The 22,818-nt window shown below is 41.8% G+C and overlaps 4 protein-coding genes across 4 annotated transcripts; 1 reads left to right on the top strand and 3 right to left on the bottom strand.

Annotated features, from left to right (window-relative positions):
• The first annotated feature begins 1,956 nt into the window (after window positions 1-1,956).
• On the top strand, window positions 1,957-2,976 carry LOC129588297 (uncharacterized). The gene has a single exon (XM_055482463.1). It carries the CDS (start codon window positions 1,966-1,968, stop codon window positions 2,974-2,976), a length of 1,011 nt encoding a protein of 336 aa, XP_055338438.1. The 5' UTR covers window positions 1,957-1,965.
• Window positions 2,977-8,350: 5,374 nt separating this feature from the next.
• Window positions 8,351-10,219, bottom strand: LOC129588376 (uncharacterized). The gene is made up of 5 exons (XM_055482566.1): window positions 9,916-10,219; window positions 9,536-9,701; window positions 9,060-9,323; window positions 8,906-8,982; window positions 8,351-8,834 (listed from the first exon to the last, which is right to left on the bottom strand). The coding sequence occupies exons 1-5, from the start codon at window positions 10,134-10,136 to the stop codon at window positions 8,606-8,608; spliced, it is 957 nt and encodes a 318-aa protein (XP_055338541.1). The 5' UTR covers window positions 10,137-10,219; the 3' UTR covers window positions 8,351-8,605.
• Window positions 10,220-12,649: 2,430 nt separating this feature from the next.
• LOC129588378 (uncharacterized) lies at window positions 12,650-14,577 on the bottom strand. Its single transcript, XM_055482569.1, has 3 exons — window positions 14,163-14,577; window positions 13,332-13,417; window positions 12,650-13,017 (listed from the first exon to the last, which is right to left on the bottom strand). The coding sequence occupies exons 1-3, from the start codon at window positions 14,325-14,327 to the stop codon at window positions 12,825-12,827; spliced, it is 444 nt and encodes a 147-aa protein (XP_055338544.1). The 5' UTR covers window positions 14,328-14,577; the 3' UTR covers window positions 12,650-12,824.
• Window positions 14,578-15,633: 1,056 nt separating this feature from the next.
• Window positions 15,634-20,668, bottom strand: LOC129588296 (uncharacterized). Its single transcript, XM_055482462.1, has 8 exons — window positions 20,099-20,668; window positions 19,976-20,035; window positions 18,957-19,365; window positions 18,027-18,492; window positions 17,527-17,801; window positions 16,621-17,126; window positions 15,839-16,227; window positions 15,634-15,686 (listed from the first exon to the last, which is right to left on the bottom strand). Exons 1-8 carry the CDS (start codon window positions 20,494-20,496, stop codon window positions 15,634-15,636), a joined length of 2,556 nt encoding a protein of 851 aa, XP_055338437.1. The 5' UTR covers window positions 20,497-20,668.
• Window positions 20,669-22,818: the final 2,150 nt, after the last annotated feature.

The raw sequence follows: 22,818 nt of genomic DNA, 5'->3' as shown, positions 1-22,818 counted from the left end.
AACCGTATAATGCTATCTGGAAAATTCCGAAAAGGATTAGAGCAAAGCAATAACGATGTGGAGTTCCCCTAACATTAGAAAATGTCAGGTCACTTTAATGTTTTCCTGACTTTTATCCGGTAAATTCACTGAACCGTCGCATGTTTATTTGACTTTAGTATGCCATCCAGTGCACTTTACAAAACAAGTGTCACCACATTACAGCTCACATCACATTACCGTTCATCAACTTCTTATAATAATTTAGGAATACAGTGGTACACTGTATAGTTTCTTCGTACATGTTTTAAAATTTTTGCGCTTTGTGCTGTCTATTTTTTCCTCTGCTGTATTTATATTTGGTGTTTGTAGATTTTAATAACTAGCGATTCCTTTTGTCTATAGTCATTAAACAGTTATAAATCTAAACCTGGTATATGGCTACAGTCGAATACATACAGAATAGTTATCGAATGGGTAACAAAACTTATTATAGAAGTAATAGTTGTACTTGTGTAGATGCCAGATGGGCATTTCACTATATATGACGCTCCATACACTTAACCGTTTTTCATGTTCTCTGTTCTCTGGTTGGTTCCGAAAACATTTGCTTGTGATGTTAGACCGGAAAGCTGCAGAGAACAAAACAACATATTGCGCAGCCCGAAAACATCATCACTATGAGGAAGCAGCTGTTGCGAATCCGTTAATGGGTTATATATTTGTCTGCAAATGTTTTCTTGAGGTATTCTACAGGATCTTTCGTGATTTCTCCAAATTGTATATTTGGAAATTAATTTGCTTGTCAGTATCCCTACTTTCCGTAAAATAATTATCCGCTTACAATTACCAATAAGTGTATTTTGTGCGCTTGTGCGTAAAGAAGACGTTCGAGTGCCTTGTTTATTCTCTGTTCTATTCATCCTTCTGCTGGCTGCGTGCTGCTCATTTCTTTGCCGGCAAACAAGCGTCATTAATTGCATCTGTCATGTTTTCGTCAGATACAATGTGCGTTTTGGCATCGATAAAACCTGCTGCTTTTTGAGCATATTTTGGCAGTTATTGCTCTCGTCTACGCGGAAAAGGTTAAAATCAATGAGAGCGGTTTTATTCCGCACGTTATATACGAGTAATTTGTCTCAACTGCGACCGTAATCGTTTGCCAGTGCCCTTTTGCCAGTCTTTAGTTAGTGACCTTGTCGGTACAGTGCTGTGCGTTGTTGTTGTTCCTCGCAAGCTTGTCAGTGTTGCAGCAAATCTCTGCAGTCTCAAAGTAGTCCCTTATTATCAGATGACAAAATAACAGGGTCCCAGCTGCAGATACATACGTGATTACATTAATCAAGGACGTTTGATTCGCACAATCCCGCCGAGGTCGTTTACGTCTCTTAAAGTTCGGTTTAACCAGTCAATTATTCTGGCAATCACGTTTCCGTATGTATCGGCTGGGTCTGGTATTTCAGCCCTGTTGATCATCCGAGTTCATCGATTATCGGATCGTGTTACTGCACTTCAAAAGTTAATTAACGTGCACTGTTTTTCAGTTGATCATTATACCAGATTCGCCAGATCATGTTGTATTTTTTGTCAAGTTTAAGCACAGAATGTGTCGACTAAACAAACGCATTGTCGTGTAGTTGCATGAATTCAGTGGCACAGAGAATGGCGTATCTGTTTATCCAGTTTTATTTGGAAGGTGATTGGGCACATGTTTACTATAACACCTACTCTATCCTTTTTTTCTTGTGTAGAGACACTTCATGCTTTTTGACGTGTAGTCGCTGTTTGTTTGGGATAATGTAGACACGCCCTGCTGAAATAACTCCATTCTATCGTTTCTGTGTGCGTCGCGCTCGGGGCACATTAATCATCCGCGTCCAGTTACATAAAATGCTAATAAAGACGCACCGGCATAATTTTGATTTTAATTTTACTAAACCGTATTCCGTAGCGTCGTTTGCAGGCTAAATGACTGAAAAAAGCACAATGATCCGCTCGTGGAGTATTGATAACGGCACTGATTCAAACGACAATATCAGCGTCCCGATCCAGAAATTAAACTGGGGTTTTGGTCCCATCTTTCTGATAACGGTCACTTGTGTCGCCTTCATATTGAACGTGGCGGTCCTGTTGTTATTCATCTGTGTACGCCGGCTGCGCTCGCTATTCGCACTGTATATCTGCGCACTTCTGCTGTCGAATGTCATATTCTGTGCGACGAACGACTGGATGATTGTGACCAATCAGCTGTTTGGCACATGGCCACTGAGCTATGCAGCGTGTACTCTGCACATGTACGCGGCGTGGGTGTGGACCGGAGTGACCATGCATCTGCACTTACTAATCACCATCAACCGCATCTGGGCGATCTCCTTCCCCCATTCCTACCGCAACCACCACAACATCAAATCAGCACTGATTATGATGGGGCTGATAACGGCGTACGTCCATATCATGTGCCTGCCGGGTGTCGTGCTGGATGCCCTGTATTACCGCGTTCCCGATGGCTGTAGTCTGAATACGGATAAAATGATTGTCTGGGATGCTGTTGTCATGATAGTAATATACGACGCTCCCATTGCAGTGATGGCTGGGGCGCTGCCGTTTTTATGGTATCAACAGCATCGTAAGCGACGATTGGTGTCGGTTACTCAAGCCAATGAGCTCACCCGCAAAGCGACGGCCGTGGCACATAGCTCGGCGCCGAATGAGGTTTTTGAGAAAGGTACCCGAGAGCGGCAAAGAAGTGGGCATCGAGGATTTGCTGTGCTGACCGCGTTGACCATTAGCGTAATTCTCAGCTGGACGCCGAACCAGATTTACTACACCATCGCGGTGTTTCGGGATGTGGATAACGCGGTGGTGCGGCAGTTTGCGTTTATTCTGTACTCTTTGCAAGCCATTGCGGATCCGGTGTTAATTGTGTTGACGTTCCAGGAGGCGAGTGCTGTTCTCAAGAGACTGACTTTGTGCGATACCAGTACCTGGAGGCCATGACGACGTTTTGTTGTTTAGCAGAGATTTGTAAAAACTGCTTGTATACGGCACTTTATAAAACGCGCGGTTTTATGTCTGTACATGATCTACTTGGTAAAAGCCCAATGTGCACTGATGGGGTCACCTTTCAATTTTGCACACCCGTAACACATACTCGACCTGGCACAAGCACAATAAACGTAGCCAAACGTATCCTGTCGCGACTTCCTGTTTTCGCCAACAGTGAGAAGCTTTTCAGAAGAATTCTGTGCGTATTAATTGACATCGCGGACTCACGGTGACAACTTAGTTCATAAACAGATATAAAATTGATGTCCGATCCCTCGCATAGGTCCGTCCGTAAAACAATTGATCATTTTCCACAGATTTGTGGAAGAACCTCGGCTTCCATAGTGTTATATGTCTTCAACTAAGTTTCAGAATCGTTGTTAATTTCCGCAACATTTCCACAACGTACGGAAACAGTTGATGCCTACTTGACGAGCAAAGCGTATTGTATGGATCTTTCTAATTAACTTATTCTTAAATAATAATAAACAGTGGTACGAACAAGAATGAAATGTTATGTGGTGTACTGTACAGTGTACAATAACAGTTTTAGTGGAACCACTAGCTTGTCTATACACATGCATTACACATGGGATCTCTATAATATTTTTGTCAATATGGTGTATAGGCTATTAACATTTAACAATATTTAAAATTGTTGGAATTTTAGCTCTAACTGTTTTCATGATTATTATACTCTTAGAAAGCAATCGATTCATTCGATTGTTGCGCTAGTATTCAAACACTTTGATACCGCAGATGCGGCTACAGGCACAAATTAATATTATAGAAAACAAAATAATAAGTCTATATGCTCTGATGCTGTTATTTGTCATAAAATAAATACGTGTTTATATAGAACGCTGCGTGGGGCAGCCCGTATTCAATTGATTAATTGATTTCTGACTGCGAGTTGTTAAGTCCGTACATGAGAAACCTCACGTATTCTATTCACGAAAAACGTCGAATATGCTAAGCAGGCTATTCAAATCACCAAGTTTCGTCAAATATCAGTAATCTGTCATGCCTTCGCCCAAAATAGCAAGTCGCAACCACAAAGATTAACAAATATGAGCCAATGTATCGACATTATTTTGCAGTCAAGGATTATAAACTCATGGCAAATGCTTCCGGTGTTTGTTGGGGCACGTTATATTAGACAGTCGCCAAGTACCATTTTTCATCGTAGGACAATAGTGTTTTCGCCGGTCTGCCGAACCGGAAAAATCTACGATAGCAGTGCACACGTGACACTCCAATGATCTGGTTCGTCTTCTTCCTGGTTGATATTATTGTCCTACAATTCAGTCACGCAAGTCTTACGTATCCTGCACTTGGATACGTATATAAGGAAAGGTTATCGACAGATCCATTTCTTCATCGCCCTAAAAGCCATGAAAAATCAAACTATCGTTGTGTTCCGTTTCGCGCCCGCGGCGGTTCATCTATTTTAGAAGCAGAGCCCCATTACGTGATTGTGCCCGTAACTACAAATACGGATAAAACGGCCAACCAGAATTGATTTACATCTTAAAAATTTTGTAAAGGATGAACCGGTCGTGGAGTTTCAACGATAGCGCACTGGATCGCAATTCCACCGCAACCACTAATAATGCTTGGTCGTTTGGCAGCATCTTCATAGTAGCAGTGACCTTTATCGCGTTTATCCTCAATTCCGCCGTGTTACTGTTGTTCATTTTAGTGCGGCAGCTGCGGTCGCTGTTTGCATTGTACATCTGCGCGCTACTAGTGGCCAATCTCGTATTCTGTATGACCAACGACTGGCTGATTGTCATCAACCAATTATACGTTGTCTGGCCGTTAAGCTATGCGACCTGTACGCTACATATGTACACCGCCTGGGTGTGGACCGGAGTGACCATGCACATGCATCTGCTTATCTCCATTAGCCGTGTCTGGGCCATCTCCTTTCCTCATTCTTACCGTCATCGCCACAATCTTTTTACTGCGCTGGCCATGATAACCGGAATGATACTGTATGTCCATATTGTCTCGCTGCCCGGCGTCATACTGGATGCCGCGTACTTTCGACCTTCAGGCGGAAGTTGCCGAGTAAATACCGATGTATTATTTGTATGGGAAGCCATCGAGATGCTGCTCATTTACGATGTCCCGATCGCCGCGATAGCCGCCGCGTTGCCCGTGTTGTGGTACCAGGAACGGAGAAGAAAGGTGGGAAGAAAGATTGCAGCAGCCGCACTACCGGTGCTGTGGTATCAGGAATTTAAGAGAAGAAAGCTGGGAAATTCGGTTGCAACGGTATCGCCGACAAACGAAGTAAGTTTCCGACAGTTAAACACGAGTCATGCAAGTCCATCTGGAATTCCTAACAGTAGTGTTGGAAACGACAAAGAAAAACGGGCGCGCGATAGTCATCGAGGATTTGCTGTTTTGACGGCACTGACTATCAGCATCATAGTGTCGTGGACGCCCAACCAAGTGTATTATACAATCGCAGTGTTTCAAGATATTGACAGTGCCGTAGTTCGGCAAGTCGCTTTCGCTTTGTATTCGCTGCAAGCCGTTGCCGATCCCGTGCTGATTGTGCTGACCTTTAAGGACGCTAGTGAATTTATAAAGAGATTGTTTGGCTGCGCTTGACACCCTGATACTAACACAATATAACGTGATGTACTCTATATGCGAAACGCATTTTTAATCTCATTAATTTTGTTTTTGTTGTTGTAGAACGTACTCGCGTATGTTGAAACAATAACTGTCTGAAATGAACGAAACATATTAATTCTCTCTGAAGCTAGCTGAAGCTAGCCATACCCTCACGTACGTACCTGTCATGTAGTAAATATGAATTTTTTTTTACATGTACAGAGTACTGCACTTAATTCATTGTTAACAAAATCACAGCAAAGCTGCCAAGAAAAACAGCAACGTAACAACTGCGTAAATATGAATGTACGTGCATTTATTGGGCAGCCTCATTGCTTGAATTGAGGGTGACGACAACTAAAAAATTCATCTTGTTTACATGATTTGACTGTTTCTGTGCAAAAGAATCCGGATGACGTTATTAACATTGTGTTGATCTTAATAAATTCAATATTTTAAACAACATAGCGCGCGTAATATCAAAATTAATTTTCGGTAGTGGACTGAGTCTACCTGCGTCACACATATTTGTTTCGTGGTTAGTTGGTTAGCGGTACAACAAGAATCAAACCGCCAAATGTGATGTAAAATTGATGTCTTTTTCTCTTTTCCTTCGATATGCTCCGGACAAACAGATCCAGAGTAGATGGAATAAATTTGCGAATAATACTCGTAGTGCTGTGGGCTGAACTATAACCGTCGGTAGCATAATTACCTATATTATATAGATATACGTACAGAGTATGTCACGTACAGAATATTAACAGACTGCGCATGTGCCAAATGGGGAATACGCTCACGGGAAAACATGGGAAAACTTTGAGATTATGCCGGTGCAACGACGTGCCAATTCGAACGTCCTAAAACCTTTTTTCTGGTACAGGTACAGAAAGATTGCCCTTTTTTTCTTTTTTTGTAGTTCTGTTACTGATCAAATAAAAATGGCAAGATAAACAGGTGCCAATAAATCTACGGCTGCAAGTTTTATATACGTAATTTCCAAATTGTCCAGCAAGTAAATTTAGGCGGTGAATATAATACAACTTGCTACGATGCTGTTTTTCTCTGGGCTTGAAATACTCGTACTTTCGTATTTCTGTTGTACTGCGAGACGGAGTACGAAAAAACTCATGTACACTATAACCGATGCAAAAATGTAGTAATTAGCCATTGTATTTATTTATAACAGGTATATAGTGGGAAAGTGGCGCAAGGCAAAGCGGCTGGCTCTAATTATCGCACAAAAATTCTGCGTAGCTCCGGTATAGCAGCTCGGTACACAATCTGATTAAACAAACAACTGAAATACTGCAAACAAGTAAGGGTTCTACTAACTTCCAAAATACCGTAGGAGCTATTAAAGCTATTCACCACGTAATAGATACAGTTAGGTAACCAGCAAACCGTAATAGATGTTACTAAAAGGAAGAATATCCACAAATTCTTGCGCTCGCGCAGTAGGGTAATGTTGGGAACGATCGGAATATGGCTTGAATGATGCTGTACTGCTGACGTCAGATTAGCGATTGTAGTTTGGGGTGTAGCTATACAAATGTAAATGTTAATTGTGATATACTCGAAAAATATTACAGCACTTACGTTTTCTGCCGTGTTTCGAGAACCACGCAAAGGTCACCGCAGTATTTAACAAGATAATGCACTGTGGACAGAGAAAGAGAACAAATTGTAGAACATTCGAGAAGGTCGGTTGGGCCGCCCTGTGCGTTACGCAATCTATTTCCGTATCGTTTGTGTACCACAGCCGGTCCATTGCGACATACGGGACGTTAATAACGATTAACCATATCCACATGACGACACATTTAATAACCACTATTTTGACTTTGCGATTGTTTCGGTGCCAGAATGGCCAGAGAACAGACAAGACACGGTCCACACTGATCAGTAACACCGCGTTGCATGAGGCCGAGACGGTGGTACGACTGATGACCAGATGTACCGGACAGTATGACTGCGCGACAATGGAATATCCAATAAACATGGAGATGACACTGGGCAGCATATTACACACGGCCAACAGAATATCACTGGCTGATAAATTCAACAAATAATAATTAAACGGCGATCGCAGTGACGAGTGTCGCAGAAACGATACGATGAAGATTATATTCAATACAACTGTGATGACGCATATTATGGCAATAACGCTCGCGTACATGTATGTTCCCGTTGACACGGGCTGCTGAATTGCGGTGGTCGTATTGGTAATGAATGTCCTGTTACTATGCATGAGGATGGAAAAAAGCCGCATATTAACGAGCAAAATTATATGTCGCAGTTTATTGTTTAGTCCACTGCGAGATATAATGTGCCAGATGTAATCTGCTGAGATCTACATACTAAAATTTCTCTAGCAATAAGATGGAAATCATGCGAAGGCGCAATTTCAACAGCATGTTTTTTTGACATTGAGAGCTGTAGTTAACGTTCAATGAATAAGTACATATGCAAGGGGTGTAAACACGGATCCAACGAATAAACGTTGTAATTATGAGTTTTACGCTAGTGTGTTTGTTTTTACACACTATTGACTACCAGCCTGGTTTCGATGGGATGAAAGAAACATCTATACTACGGAATATACTACGTAGTTTAACGAATTTGACAAGCACTTGTACAATTTGTTCTAACTGCAGATGTCCAATGTGTAAATTTGACTAACTACAGAGTATATAAGTATCCGTATGGCGGGTTTATGTTTTACTTGTACAGATGTTTTTATGTATGCATCTGAATCTGTAATGCAATACCCGGTATTACAGTTTTAGCAGCAGTGAGTAACAAAAAAGTGAAAGCAAGCATCAAATAGCCCACCACGAAAAATTAGGTAAATAGGTGACAGTTATTGAAGTAAGAATGTTGTCTGGGAAAAGATTCACGGTGTTGACAAACTGATTTTGGAAATGGAATTAAGTTTTTTTGCTAACAGCATCTAAATCTTGACACCGTCTTCACAAGTGAAATTCTTCTCGTCGATTCTCAGATCGGCCATAGCGTCCGCTTTCATGGTCTTGTATTCCGCTGATGTACAAGTATATTTTCGTTCGCGAAGTTCCTTCGAGTTCTCCTTGAAATCGGTTGCGTCTTCAAAAATCTTGATGTGCACTTTCTTGATTTTTCCTTCTTTGACCAATGCCGGGAATTCAATTAGTGAGAAAACACTGTAAAGGTCAAGGTCAAAGTTTTTGTAAAGATACACAGCAAATTAAAAGGACACTTAAGCTTCGCTTACTCTCCGTTGAAATTGCCCTTGAAATTGCCGGCTTTGTTCAGGACCGTTATCAATTCTCCATCGACTTGTAGAGCGATCTACAATAATCAAGGATTTGACGGTCTGAAGAATATACACGGATGGATGTTACTAGCGTCCATTTAGTCGTCCTTACATTTTTGCTACCGTACGACCACAGCGCTCGGAGAAAGTGCATGCCATCGATTTTCAATCCCGGCCATCGGGTGCCGCCTATTTCCCAGTTGGTATTTTTATGGCAATCCAGAGCGTTTTTCGGATAGTTCTTGTCGCCTTCTTTTTTGTTGAATGCCACCTCCAAATAGTTCCCGAGGGGAGTGTTTTCCAGCCGCATACAGCCGCTCTTGTTATCAATATAGTCTTGCGAGTTAGGGGTAGTAAGACCGGACCACAAGCACAACTACAAAAAAGTAGCTTTCAATGGTTGCCTGTAATCCAGGTCACCGTCAAAAAAGTTTCTTCACGTTTTAATTGTCGTTGCTTTTCTAGATTAACCACAACGCTATGTAATAGTTTAGCTGCGTAATAGTGGTACCTACTGTCTGTATTTGTTTGTGCTTAGGAAATCTTTAGAATATCAAAATTATTTATGATGACCTACAGTAGACTTACCTTCTTGGTACCAATGAAGTTGGCCACTTGGACGTATTTCTCCAGACCGACTTCCTTCATATCTGCTTCGCTGAAAAAGCACTGTTGTGCCGGATCTTTAGTGTTCTTCAGCTTATTCTCAATCAGCTTCTCCAGAACCTTTGGGATTTCGGCCTTGAGAGCCTCTCTAAAGACGTGCATGGGATAAAGGTCATATGCAACAGTCTACTATACAGGTGAACAAATGACAAATCTTTGTTTAAATTGGAATCCAAACCACTATTTTATACGTTTCACACAACCATTGCATTATAAACCAAATTTCGGTTCACACAACCAATGCTTTAGAGACACACAATCGTACACTTCGTAGTGCAGAAGCATATCAACATCGCACTTACGCGTCGCAGGCACTAGCCGGTGCCGGAGTGGTAATCGTCCTAAGACTGATCGGGGTGTTGTTCAGCTCCTTGGTCTTGGATGGCATTGTGCACTTGGTGGCCTTGGCCAGAACCGGCTTGCTAACGAAGTACCCTTTGTTCCCGTCATAGGTCAACACGTGTGCCGCATCACACCACCATGCCGAGGCACAGAGAAAGGCCACCACCAAAACGCACCGCATTGTTGCAGGTTACCGTCGGAGCACAGGGACAGAAACCCAAAAGGTCCAAGAAAACTACCGCGGAGAATTGACGGAATGGGGCGCGATATTTATACTTTTCCTGCCATGGTGGCCATCCAGTCCGTTTTGTTGATCTTACCGAGAACTGCGCAACCCGCACAATATAGTGGAATTTTGTCGTAGATCAACTCACGTGTCAACATTATCAGCATTTCTAGCGGTGTGGTTTCTTAATTTGAAGAACAAAACACTTAGCGCGTCTCGCTTGATTAAATTAGCTAGCCGCAGCAGACGGAGGCCTGCCGTATTTGCTGCGAAATTGTGATAGTATTCTTAAAATATTTTTTGTCTCATGAGCAAATGTGTAAACGGCGACCCTGCGTTTTTGCCGGTAACCGATAAAACTGTATCTATTTCAGATACGAGTACCCACAAAATTGCGGAAAGTGCAAATTAAGTAGGCAAGTGCGGAAAATGCAACTTTTTGGCAACTGGCAAGTGGACGCTCCGATTATCTGCAATCGTCGCCCCCTGTGCATGCATATTGACGGCAGCAGTTAACAATCATGTCATGATTAAAAATTTGTACCTAATTGTACTGTTGAAGTGCTGCTTTAGTTTCTTGTTTTACCCATTTGAAATTTGATTAAATCATAATTCAAGTCACTGGCAGAATTACGGTTATCTCCTAAATCCAAACGTCAGATCGGTTTCAGAACCATTCCAACCGCCGCCATTTTGCGAATTTGGTAAATAACATTTTTCATCATGTGCAATATTCACCAATTTAGTATAAAAGTAATTTCATAAAGAGGGCAGACTGGAACTGATACATATGGCTTAGATCTTCCAAGGCAAAACCCTTGCGGCGCCGCTAAGAGGTTAGCATAACGAGTATTGTGAGCTATTTTACTAAAGGTCAAGCAGGGATTACCTATACAACACGTACGCATCGCAACTGAGGTAAAGTCATCATATCATTGTTTATGCCAAAGATCCTGATTTCATAGATAAAATGACATTTGCGTTCAGTCTCCTTCGATAGTGCTGCCGAAAACTCCAAACGTCTCACAGAATTTTCGAAAGCTATATGCAGTACTAGTGGACACTGGACACTTGACAGATAGCACGCAGTTTCATATTTGGTTTACGGAGGACACCAGCTTTTCGCAAAGTGAAGGTCCTTCACCATAGGAGTATTCCTATTTAGTAATGTCACCACTTTTATCGAACTTTATTACTGTACAATCAGCTAAAAACAATATAGCTGCATGTATCTCGGTATCACCTGTAGTTAGCAGGGCTGCCCTTACGAAAACGATCACCAGTGTGTTATACTGCGAAACATGATGAACCGAAGAAATTTACTTTTCCCAGTTAATATTTTGATACAAAATAATGAAAATATCAACAACTATGCATAGCTGTTGTAGTTGTCATTCATTATTCTTTCACTCACATAACCAAGTGAATTTCAGAAGTTTTGCAAATTCTGTAATGGAATGATACAAATAAATGATTCTGTAAGCTTCGGCACACCGGACTAATATGTTAGATAGCGGTGAAAATACGCATGATGCATAAATATTCTGCTTGTCGATTTGTTGTTGGGACGACGCGAGTATAGCTGGCAAGCTGCGCATAAATGATAACTGACTGTGCTGTGTATATGCAAACCTGGATTGATCACATAAACAATCTACATTTAAAGTATCTTTTATTGGGCAAAGACCACCAATGTCACAAAAATTGCATTTGCGTAATACTACTTAAAATGATACAAAATGAAATGAACTAGAATGAGAATGAAACTACGATACAAGAATGAAATTCAAAATGATACAAAATCTACATTTTAATTTTAAAACTTCTTGTGCAAGTTCACTGTTATTAATGACTTACGCCAGTTTATTTTTTTCAGTTCTCATGGCCTAGATATAGTGTATGCTAGCTGTAGTAAATCACTCATCGCCCGACGAAACTGTTTTGCAACTTGTTGAATAAACAGCACCGTACCTGTCATCAAAACCGCTGCAAAACACTAGTTGATGTCCACAGTCAAAATAGTAATGCAACAGCCAGCAAGCATTTATCTAGCAGAATCGCTCCGTGGAAAAGGCGTATATTACTATCTTACTCTACTTATTAATTACATAATCCAGAATTAGTATATTTTGGCTTGAATCCTTAATAACAAAAAAAATTTTAGAGACCGTATAACCAAGGTTGCGTTTTAGCGGGTACGAGTACAATCTTTCTGTTTTACCTACACTAAAATAAATAATTATGTCATACTCGTAACGAATTTATTTATTCTCAGAATAGAGGACGGCAGCATAAGTAAAGTATTTACGTGTGCGATATAAATAATACTTACAAGTTCGCCTCCGTAAATTAACCGACACATGAGAAATAAAGAAATTCTTATGCATGTGGTTATCTAGAAAGCAGCACCAAGTGTCTACAATCGACGTATTACGGTACGAGTGCTGGTTTCCAGTCATTGCAAAGTCTAAGACGAATGCAGTTTTACTACAATTTCGATAAACCTAATATGTCACACAATTTCCCCCAGAAAATGGCAGAATAGTACTGTCCGTAATCTGCACTTGGCACTAAATTATTAATCTTGCAAAGTTCCCACAAATTCGGCTTTGCGACATTTGATAGTCCAGCCGATTGCGTTCATCACAATTTACTCAGAGATACGTCTTGGAATTGGTCGTTTGCCGGGGAGAATGCCGGATTAGCATGGCCGTTCTTGGCATCTGGATTAACCACGACGGTAAGCGGCGGATTAGACGGGGATTTCGGCGGTGTGGCGGTCGGTGCACTGCTGGGATTGGCTATTATAATGGTTCTTCCGCTTCGAAATAATCGTCTACAGAAAATATAAATATATTTGGTGTTTCTGTGTCCAGTAAATCCTGGCTAAATTATGTTAGGTCTTTAAAATCAAAAACAGTTTCCTTTTTAGTAAAGGTCGTTCAAAACAACAAAGCCAGTATTCAATATTGGCATTGTACTATGGAATAGTTAAGTAAGTACCTGTTTGTACATTGCAATCAACTTTTAATGACTACCTAGTTGAATGCATTGTACGGATAATACATATTATTGTAAATACTGTGAAACTTTACAAAATATACACCTTTTAAGATTGAAAATGTATACTGTAACGGAGACGCAACTTACGTGGCCCGTGTTATGGACAAAATCACCAAAACCAGAAGGATGACGGCGCCGGCGATCGGTAATATGATTGCCGCTGGAAGCCAATGCTAAAGAGAAAGGTAAATTATAATAATATTAAGTTATTTTTCTTGTACAGAACCGGTATTTACACTGATGTGTACATCTCGGTATAAAAATTGCAGTTTGCTCGGATTATACTTATTGATGCTTGCATAGGACGGCTAAGCACTTATACAACACCTGCCGATTAAACCGCATAACCTGCAATTGACCATCTTGATCCCGTTACGTTAGTACACCAGTTATGCTAATGCGCACAAAATCGTAATTTTATCAACTTGAATATGGCTGTAAATGAGCGCAGGGAAACTCAATAGCCGGCGCACATATTTCCATTGTGTGATAATCAGGAAAAAATTAAAAATACGAGTAATTATGTATAATACTAGCGTTTGCCACTCGACATCCATCTGGAATAGTGACAGAATAACAGGAAAAAATACTATGTTGTCGACATCGTGATTTTGAAAAAAATTTAGCGCTTAAAACTAATTAATCCACTTTGCAGGTAATCGGCTACAGCTCCCGTAGTTAACAATGCATAATTAAAAAAATAGGTAACTGGCTGATCGGGCCAGTTCTCTTTCAGATACAGACGAACACACAGCGAAATTTCTTTTGCGTTACATGCCACTGCATATGGGACAGAATTAACGATAAGGTGTACGATATCTGTGTACTGCACATTATGCGATTTCTTGTCTGGCGGATAAAAATAGGAATTTTACCGGCATCGTTGATCACACCTACCACACCTAGTATGGACCTTACCGGCTCCTGGTTTGTATGAAATACGACGTCGTAGATATTGGCATCGACGTCCGTACTTGTGGAAGGGACAACATTTCGTTGTGGTGAAAAAATATTAGTAAATCCCGCAGTGGAAGAAAGGTCAGAAAATGTTGGACTGATAGTAAATCCCGTATCCGTGGCCATTCAGAAAGCGTTTGTGATAAACTTGGTTCGTCTTAAAACTTCAGTGATGTTATAATTAAATTGAAGCAGTACAAAGTGTGATTACGAAATGTATTAAACAGTTCAATTGGCAAACGATGTCATTAAAACGCAATACGGCATGCAGATATCCCGCACTTTATTTTTCAAGTGTCCCCCGCTGCACACACTAATACCGACCAAAAAAATCTAATAAACCACACCGTACTTTAAATATCTTGCTTGCATAATTGCGTACAGAAACGCGAACATATACACAGCTGGCCAATATGTGAAGTTTGTATATTTGCACATAGAGCGCGTTTGCTGACAGCTGATTATGAGCATTCCAAACTCGAGTCGCTGACAAACTCGTGTCATTGGCACTTTTTTCCCTGCATATACTTATTATACACACTGCATCATCCATCAAGTTTTGGTCAAAGCAACTGACAGTTGGTCAGACAACGTACCTTCGCACCCGGCTTAGAAGGATAGCGGTGTATTGTAATTGTGTTAGATCGCTCAGGAAAACTGATCTCTCCAATTATTATTATTCGAATGCCCATACACAAAATGTACAGAGTGTACTGTCGATTTATGATAACTGTACCGATCAGATTACTGCATGCAGTGTAGTACCGCTGACAATAGCAGGCATTCTGCTGACTGGACACTCAACAGAATCGACTGTTTGCTGCAGGTCGACAACGTACGAATTATCTTCAATCGCGGCATTATCAAATAGTCGTCATAATTTTCCTTTTTTCAAACGTGCTGTTTATTGTCTAATCGCCACAATTTTTCGAAATATTATCGTTAATTTTGAAAAATAATTTTCTGTAGTACTTCTGTAAAGTGCGCCACAAAGTGCAGTAATTAGAGAATTCAAAAATGTTTCATCAAAATTATTCCGATTTGGTGAAATTCATTATTCGATCAAAACCATATTTGATTTCCCGGAAATCTCGCATTTCGTAATAATGCCTCATAACAAGGAAGGTTCTGAGCAAAAACAACAAAATAACAGCTTAAAATACTGCAACCAACAAAAAAAAAGACTTTGGTTCAAAACACTAAGTTCTGGTTTCTGTGAAAAACGTTGAAAGGTACAATCGATACACAAAGCATCGTAAACATGAAACAGTAAAAGTTTCAGAATCCTTCTACGCGTACTGATTTCCGTTCTTTACGTTTCTTCGGAGCAGGAGTTTCCGGTAGAGAATCCCTGATAACCACATCATTGGTATCCTGCTGGGTGGAAGTGGCCAAGGTGCCATCTCGCTGTACGAAGCGGGAACATCCGCGACTACCGATTCCTGGAGGGCTGATATTCAATGCTCGATTGACGCTCGTATCCAACTACAAATAGGTATTAAACACTCATACAAAATGAAAAAAATATAATTTAACGACAATCTTGTTCATTTTCCTTTCATCCATTTTTCAGTTTTGTTCTAACGGATAATCATACGCAGTTCTAGGCATTCACATGGAAAAGGCGGTTAACTTACCGCATTTTTCTCGGGGTTCCGAGGGAAACAACGGCGGTGGCGAGATGTTCCTCTGAATCTCCGCTTGCTCGAGGTTTTCCGCTCGTTCTAGCAGCGTTTTCCTCAGTTCATCTTCTTCCGCCTTCGATTTTCGACCGCGACCCTTCTTCAACACCGGGAGGATCATCTTGTTTTCCGCTTTGGGCAGTAAACCGGCATCGGAGATCGTCTCGTGGTAACAGTGCACCGCAATTCGATGGGCGATGCGATTTGTCAGCGCCATTTCCCGAAAGCGCTCCTTTCGCTTCAGTGCATCTGGCAGTTCGGCGGGCTTTCGACCAGGAGCATAATCCTCCGTTACGAAAACGAAACGATTCAGATTCGCTGTGTGCACCTGTCTTTTTACCGTGCTACAAAAAAACGACATAACTTGTTTCGGTAACTTTTTGATTTTTTTTGCTATTTCATAATTATCTTTTTAAGCTAGGTATTTATAGGCATTCTTTGTACGAGTGCGGTTATTATCTAAATTTTTGTTTACTTTTTGGTGTTACTGGTTAACTATAAGGTACTTATTGTTACTGAATAACCAGTCGTTCCAGTTATCATTATCGTAATATGTCAGCCCAATCTTAAACAAATTAGGTCGATTCTTTAAGTACAACACAAAATACAGTAAACAATAAGATAAATCTACAATCGCGGGTAGAAGGCAGATATTACAAGAAAAAGTCAAGCTAGCGAAATTTATAAGAAAATTTAGTAAAAATGAGAACTACAACAAAAACCCTACTTTTACTCACCCTAAGGCCATCTGGCACCGCGGACAAATCTCATCCGGCTTCTCTATATGATCGACACTCTCGCGCGGCACACAGCGCAGACACTCCGGATGCGGTTTCCTCTTATGCGCCGTCGCGCACATTTCTCGCAGCTCACCCAGTCTCTCGGAAATCTTTGCCTCCTCGCCCGGCTGGAAGACTCGCAGATAGGATTTGGTGGTGGGATCGGAGACCCGGCCACGGGCCTGCCGCAACCAACCCACCCACCGCTCACAATCCACGTCATCCAGCTGCCAATCGAAGTGCACACTGGAGAAGGCCTTGGTTCCGAATTGATTCGTATTGTAGTCCGTGGCCGAGACCACTTCGAATGACTGCACGAATAGATCACCACAGGCGGATACCGTGGCCACGGTGAAGCCGTCGGCGTCCAGATGCCCTATCGGCGTCATGCCGATGATGGGTTTCCGCAGGCGCTCTTGTGTGGTGAAATCACAGTAAACATTAGAAAGCGGCAAGTGTTCAACCTGCAAAAAGTACAAAATATACAACAATTACAAGCCGATGTGCCAATGCGCCACAAACATTCAGAACCGGAAAGCAAGATGTTATTATTTTACAACTCACACAGCTTAATAATTAAGATATAATAATTTGTTAACATACCTAATGGTATGTGCAATGAGCGTTATTTGTTTACTACTCGTATCTTCGTTGGTACATCCCAAGTAACGCTGACCGTGAGCTACTACGACAGATGCATGTTTTCAAAAACTTTATGTCCAAATTATTACGTTCGTTGCCTCGCATAATCGAGCACTGTTAGGTCTCAAAACTGATACTACTTTTTTCACCTAATATTATAGAATAATTTTGATACAGTATACGATGACTGATTGTGACACGACCAGGTATGTTTCAGTTTACCAATTGTCGCGGTGTGGCAGTACAAAACGGCAAACTGGCAATGGATACCGGAAGATGCTCCGGGACGGTCAGTTCATAACAGACACATGTCTGTGCCATTTGCGCACCGGTGACAACAGCATCGGATACGGTCGTAGCTTTCGCTAAATGCGACAAATACATTGTGGGAGTGGGTGCCGGCGATGGACACCGCAACACGGGTAGCTTCGGATACCGTTGATCAACCACCAGAAGCTCCCTTGTGGATGCCACCACATGGTAGAACGAGTGATCTCCTGAAATAAAACATACAACATTTTCAGCAACGGAGTACGAATCAACAAATGCGAGTGCAAAACATAAGAATGATGAGATATATCAAGTAAAACCGCTTTCTCATGGATAAAAACAAAAAAGGGATAAAAAATGTTAAAATTCTTGTGAAAAGCTAAAAGGGGTAAATTATTGAGTAAATCAAATGACCAATCTGAGAAAAAATTAAAAGAGTGAAATATCGTTACCTCTCAGAGTTTGTGCCGCAACGATGTCATTTTCCACTCCAGTCGTGTACAATCCGCGCGTCATCAGCACGGTCATCGCCGCTCGCCCGGTGGTCAGTCTCCGGTCAAACAACTCCACGGCGGCGTTGGTCATCACACCGAACTCCCGGCCACCGCTGCCGAAATAACATCCAATCCACTGATGCCGCGCTGCTCGCCGGAAGGCCATCTCGCTGATGTTCATTTCGAAGATGTGCGTCGGCATCTCCACATCCCACAGCGTCACGTAGCCGTTCTGGGTCCCCGTCAGAAATTCGCCCACTACGTAGGGGCTGCTGGCGATGTGCGAGAATGCGGTGAAGTCGTCGGGGCGTTGCAGGACGGTCTTATACGTCAGCTCCGCGGTGTCGATGTTCTGTTGTTGGAGGATCGAACAGTTGGTAGCATGCCGAATTCCAATCAAGCCGTAATCGAAGTCTGGAGATTGCTAATAAAATTAATCTCACTGAAATCCTAATTCTATGTTTCAGTTATCAAAATGTTATAACAAAAAATACTTTACAGAAAATCTGGGTCGAAAACTCGAAATAACAATAAAACGAAGGATATTTCGCTTTTGTTACAATAATAAAAGGCAATCACAGAGAAACTGGTTAAAACCTCAATCAACGTTTTACAACAAAACGACGAGGCGTAATGTTAAGAAAACAAAATAAAATAAAAAATGCCGTTATAAAACACAATCTCGAACGTGAAGAGCAGTGAGTTCGAATTAATATACCGAGAACATTAATAAACCAAATGGGTTAACAAAAAAATGCAACAAATTTTCTAGATCGTTGAATGGCCGAAAAATTATCCGTCGTATACTACCGTATTCTGCATAATATTAATGAAAACTTGATAAACTATTCTAAATAGCATGAAAAATTCTAAGCGTAAGATACCCACCTGCGATACAATCTGGTAAACGACATCCTCCGTAACAGTCTCCTGAGCCGCACCGGCCTCAACCACCCGGCTTCCCGTCCGGCTGTCGCTGATCGTCACCGGAAGACACTGCACACCCGTCAGTGTCCCCTTGGGACTGATGACAAACCCCCGTTCCGGGGTAAAACTGAGATAGCTCAGCGCTCCACCGGAGAAATACCAATTTACGGGAGAATTAATGTGTCCAACGCGCGGGAGGCCGGTCTTCACCGCTGCGCGCCGGCCTTCATCCTTCACGCGTTCCATCTCCGTGCGGTAGGGTTTGTACCAGCGGTACAGGGGCATGGAAGGCAGCGGAGTATCCAGGAGGAACGTGTCGCGTTCGGGAATGTCGTTGAGTTCGTTAGCAAAATCTTCCGCGGTTTTCTGCCTGAAATTATTGTGGATACGGCATAAACCAGTCATCAATAGCAGACTTCCAGTAAATAAATATAAAACTAACCAACCGCAGCCTACGCGACCAAAATTATTTTTAAAAAATACATAAAAACTAAATCACCTTCTTTACAAAAACAGTAAAAATAAACCTCCACAGAGTATAAACAAACAGAAAAACGTAGCACAGAATTAATAAGAAAAGATTGCAAAAAGAATCAAATTCACAATAAAAAATAATTGTAAGACTAATACATACACCGTTAAAACCATTTTCAGGTAAAAATTAAAAAATAAATCACCTTTCTATAAAAAAAAGATAAAAATAATCCTCCGCAGATTAACAACTACAGAAATGAATCACAGAAACAACCAGAAAAGATCGAAAAATCCAGTTAACGGTTGAAGTAGTGTTTTGTCTTTGTCTTTAAATTTCCAAATAAAATAATAAAATAAACTTTTAAAAGGACAAAAAAGTACAAAATATGAATGTATAAAAAAACACAAAATATAAATTTGAAACAGAAAATTAATTTAAGCGTTTCACTCAAACTGGTAACTAATTAAATTTAATTTAAATGAATTTTAATTGTGATTTTCCTCACACATTGAGCGAAGTCTTGCTGGTCCCTACGGAGTCCTCTCCCGGTCCGTGATCCATTTCCCTGCAAACCATTTACTGAGAATCAGCAACTGCTGCCCAAACAAACAGGTGATGAAGAACCCACTCGTCTTCTTCATCCGCTGCTTTCCCCTTGTTCTTCTTCGCTTTTCCCTTCCGAGGCCGTCCCCGCGGCCGTCGGTCCTGCATGTCCCGCACCCACTGCTGGGTCTGCACGGCAAAGGGGACAATCTCCGTGCAGTAGTCCTGCAGATTGGCCAGGAGACTGGGCGCACCCAGGGGCAGCACGGTGCTGAGGGGGTGCAGGATGTTGCCGTTGGCATTCGTGGCGCTGATGCAGTACTGCTCGTGCCAGATGTTTTCCGCCAGCGGATAACGATAGGCATGCTTGATGGCGGGGAGCAGGTAGGGTTTGTTGGGGAGGTACAGGCCGCTGCGGACACCGCGCAGCGGCGGAACGGGTTTGTCGAAGAGAGGAAACTTGGGCAGGATGAGATTATCCATTTCGCAACATTATCGTAAGTCACCATGTGATACTACTTTTCCCGGTGGGTGCTTGTCAGATTGTCTGTTTTACACAACCAGACTGCTACTTATTACTAATAAGTAACTCAATTTGCTAACGATAAATGTAATAAGAACGTTCTTTGCAATAATTGAAATTCTGTATTAACTATTATTGTGATTTATCATTATTAAATTTTTATGACAAGGAGTTTTCGACTGTGTCGGACAGCATCGCAAAAAAGTGTAACCGTAACCGCGGTGAAACGTTAACGGAGTTACTGTGGTTTATGGCGACCGCCTCGAGAATCGTTACTACCAGCCACCGAACAATAGCAGCTGCTGTGCGGTTTTCATTCTCGATTCCCAAACCCGCTTGCTACTGCTTCCGGGCCCCTTAATGCATAAAGGGGAAATTCTCATAAAGTTGGTTGTGGCTATAAACTGGATAATCGAAAATGGAGAAACGGCGCTCCAGTTTTCATCGAAAAACGAACTTGTACAGTATGTTTATCTGCTCTGGGAATTGACCTAAGTGTTGTCGCGTCCGGTTTAGACTTGCAATAGGATTTGCTACTATTGTATACCAAAGTAAGCGTAACGATACCTGTTATTTTGAACCGACTTACATCACCGTTCGCTTTGTGCGCAACAGATCCGTGCCATGACAGTTAACGTAAATTAATTAACGCATTTTCGAAAATATACATGTTTTTGTATGTAGTGCGAGCATTAGATGTTCTCAGATATCATTCGGACAGAATTAGTTTGGCAGAATGTTTTCGCGACCATTCATTTCGTGTTAGTATTTACACGTTCCAGTCGAAAGAGCTAGTTTCCATCTCAAGAGGAAAGGTCATTCGATTGCCTGTCCATTTGTCCACTAACATGAGCAGCTATTTAAATTCGTGGATTATTTCATTCGCATGAAATTCATCTGTAATCAGACCGACACATCCGAATTCGGAGGTATCGGCCTTATTACAGGTGAGTGAGCCGAATTCGAAAGCTATTTTGATTTTATTTTCCTTGCATTTGTGAGGCAGTCATTGTGGGCCTCAAGTAATTCTACTCGCAGCGTTTCTTTCCTTTACGTTGTTTCGGTCCTAAACTGCAGAATGCATTAATTGCGTTGTAGCGCAAAGCTTCTACGGCGGTGCCGGCAGTAGTTTTGGTGGATATGGAGAGGACGGAAATCCTCAGGGCGGTGGCCTTCACAAGCCGGCGTCCAGCTCGGCGGTTTCCAGTCGCAGATTGAGCACGGAGATCTACGGATGCCACAGCGAAAAAGCCTCCCTAATTTCAGCAACTCCCAGCCGAACAGGCACTTCGGAAGTGCGAATCTGCCGTCTGAGGATTCGGGAAGATAACGGCATGGAGGAATGCCCGTGATCTTCACGAATCCGCAGATGGCCGCGGATGACAAGACCGTTGCAGCGGTAGTGCAACCATCACCTTTAACCGCATCAGGGCAATTTTTTCTAGGCAGCAATGCATTCGCAATTCCCGGTAATGCTGGTATAAGCGTCTTTATTGACATAGTTTTTGCAATAATTAAAAAAATATTTGTGTTTGTATTAGAAAAAATCCGGGTGATCTGGTTAATAGCCTTCTAAACTGTCTAAAGATAAGCAGTAATTAAAATTTTCGTTAATTTTGTCAAAGATGATACAAACGAATTTTGATCGGCAATATCGCCAGTATTTAATAGTGTTGATTTTAATTTAAGTTTGTATTACCTAGTTAATTATACTTACCAGACAGCAAGATTCACTGCTCTTATTTTTGCCTTAACATTGTACATATTGTGATTTCAGTTTATTTTAGCGCCGGCGTTGCCAGTGCCGTCCGCGCTCCAGGAGCACTATTGTCCGTGACCCGTACTTGAACCGATTATACGGAAGCGGTCTTGCAGGTAGTCCGCGCTTTATCTATATGATTATAACTTAAATTATTAGCATTTAAAATTATTTGTTTGTCGTTCACTATAATAGGTTTGTACGGGAACCGGCCCTTTAATTAACAGTGCGTTTGGGCGCGGCTACGGAAGTGGCTGGGACGATCAGTGGGGAATCGGCGGAGTTGGGTACGGAAGTGATTGCAGTATCTTTTACGGCGGTGGATTCGGTGGCTACGGCGCCCGGTACGGTCGGAGCCTGAGCGATGGTTATTGAACCCCGGGATCCGGAGCGTCACGTTATGGCAGTGGTCAGTGGAGCGGCGCCGGTGACCCCGTTGAGTATGTCGAAAAAGTTGTGCGTCGAATTTAATTGCGGCGAAATGTCGCACTCCCAAATGTCCGGGTGCGTCCCGTTGAGTATG

This window comes from Paramacrobiotus metropolitanus, unplaced genomic scaffold, assembly GCF_019649055.1.
Source record: "Paramacrobiotus metropolitanus isolate TYO unplaced genomic scaffold, Prichtersi_v1.0 Parri_scaffold0000029, whole genome shotgun sequence".
Lineage (NCBI taxonomy): Eukaryota > Metazoa > Tardigrada > Eutardigrada > Parachela > Macrobiotidae > Paramacrobiotus > Paramacrobiotus metropolitanus.
The sequence above is the reverse complement of the archived record's forward strand: the minus strand, read 5'-3'. Positions and strand labels throughout refer to the sequence as shown.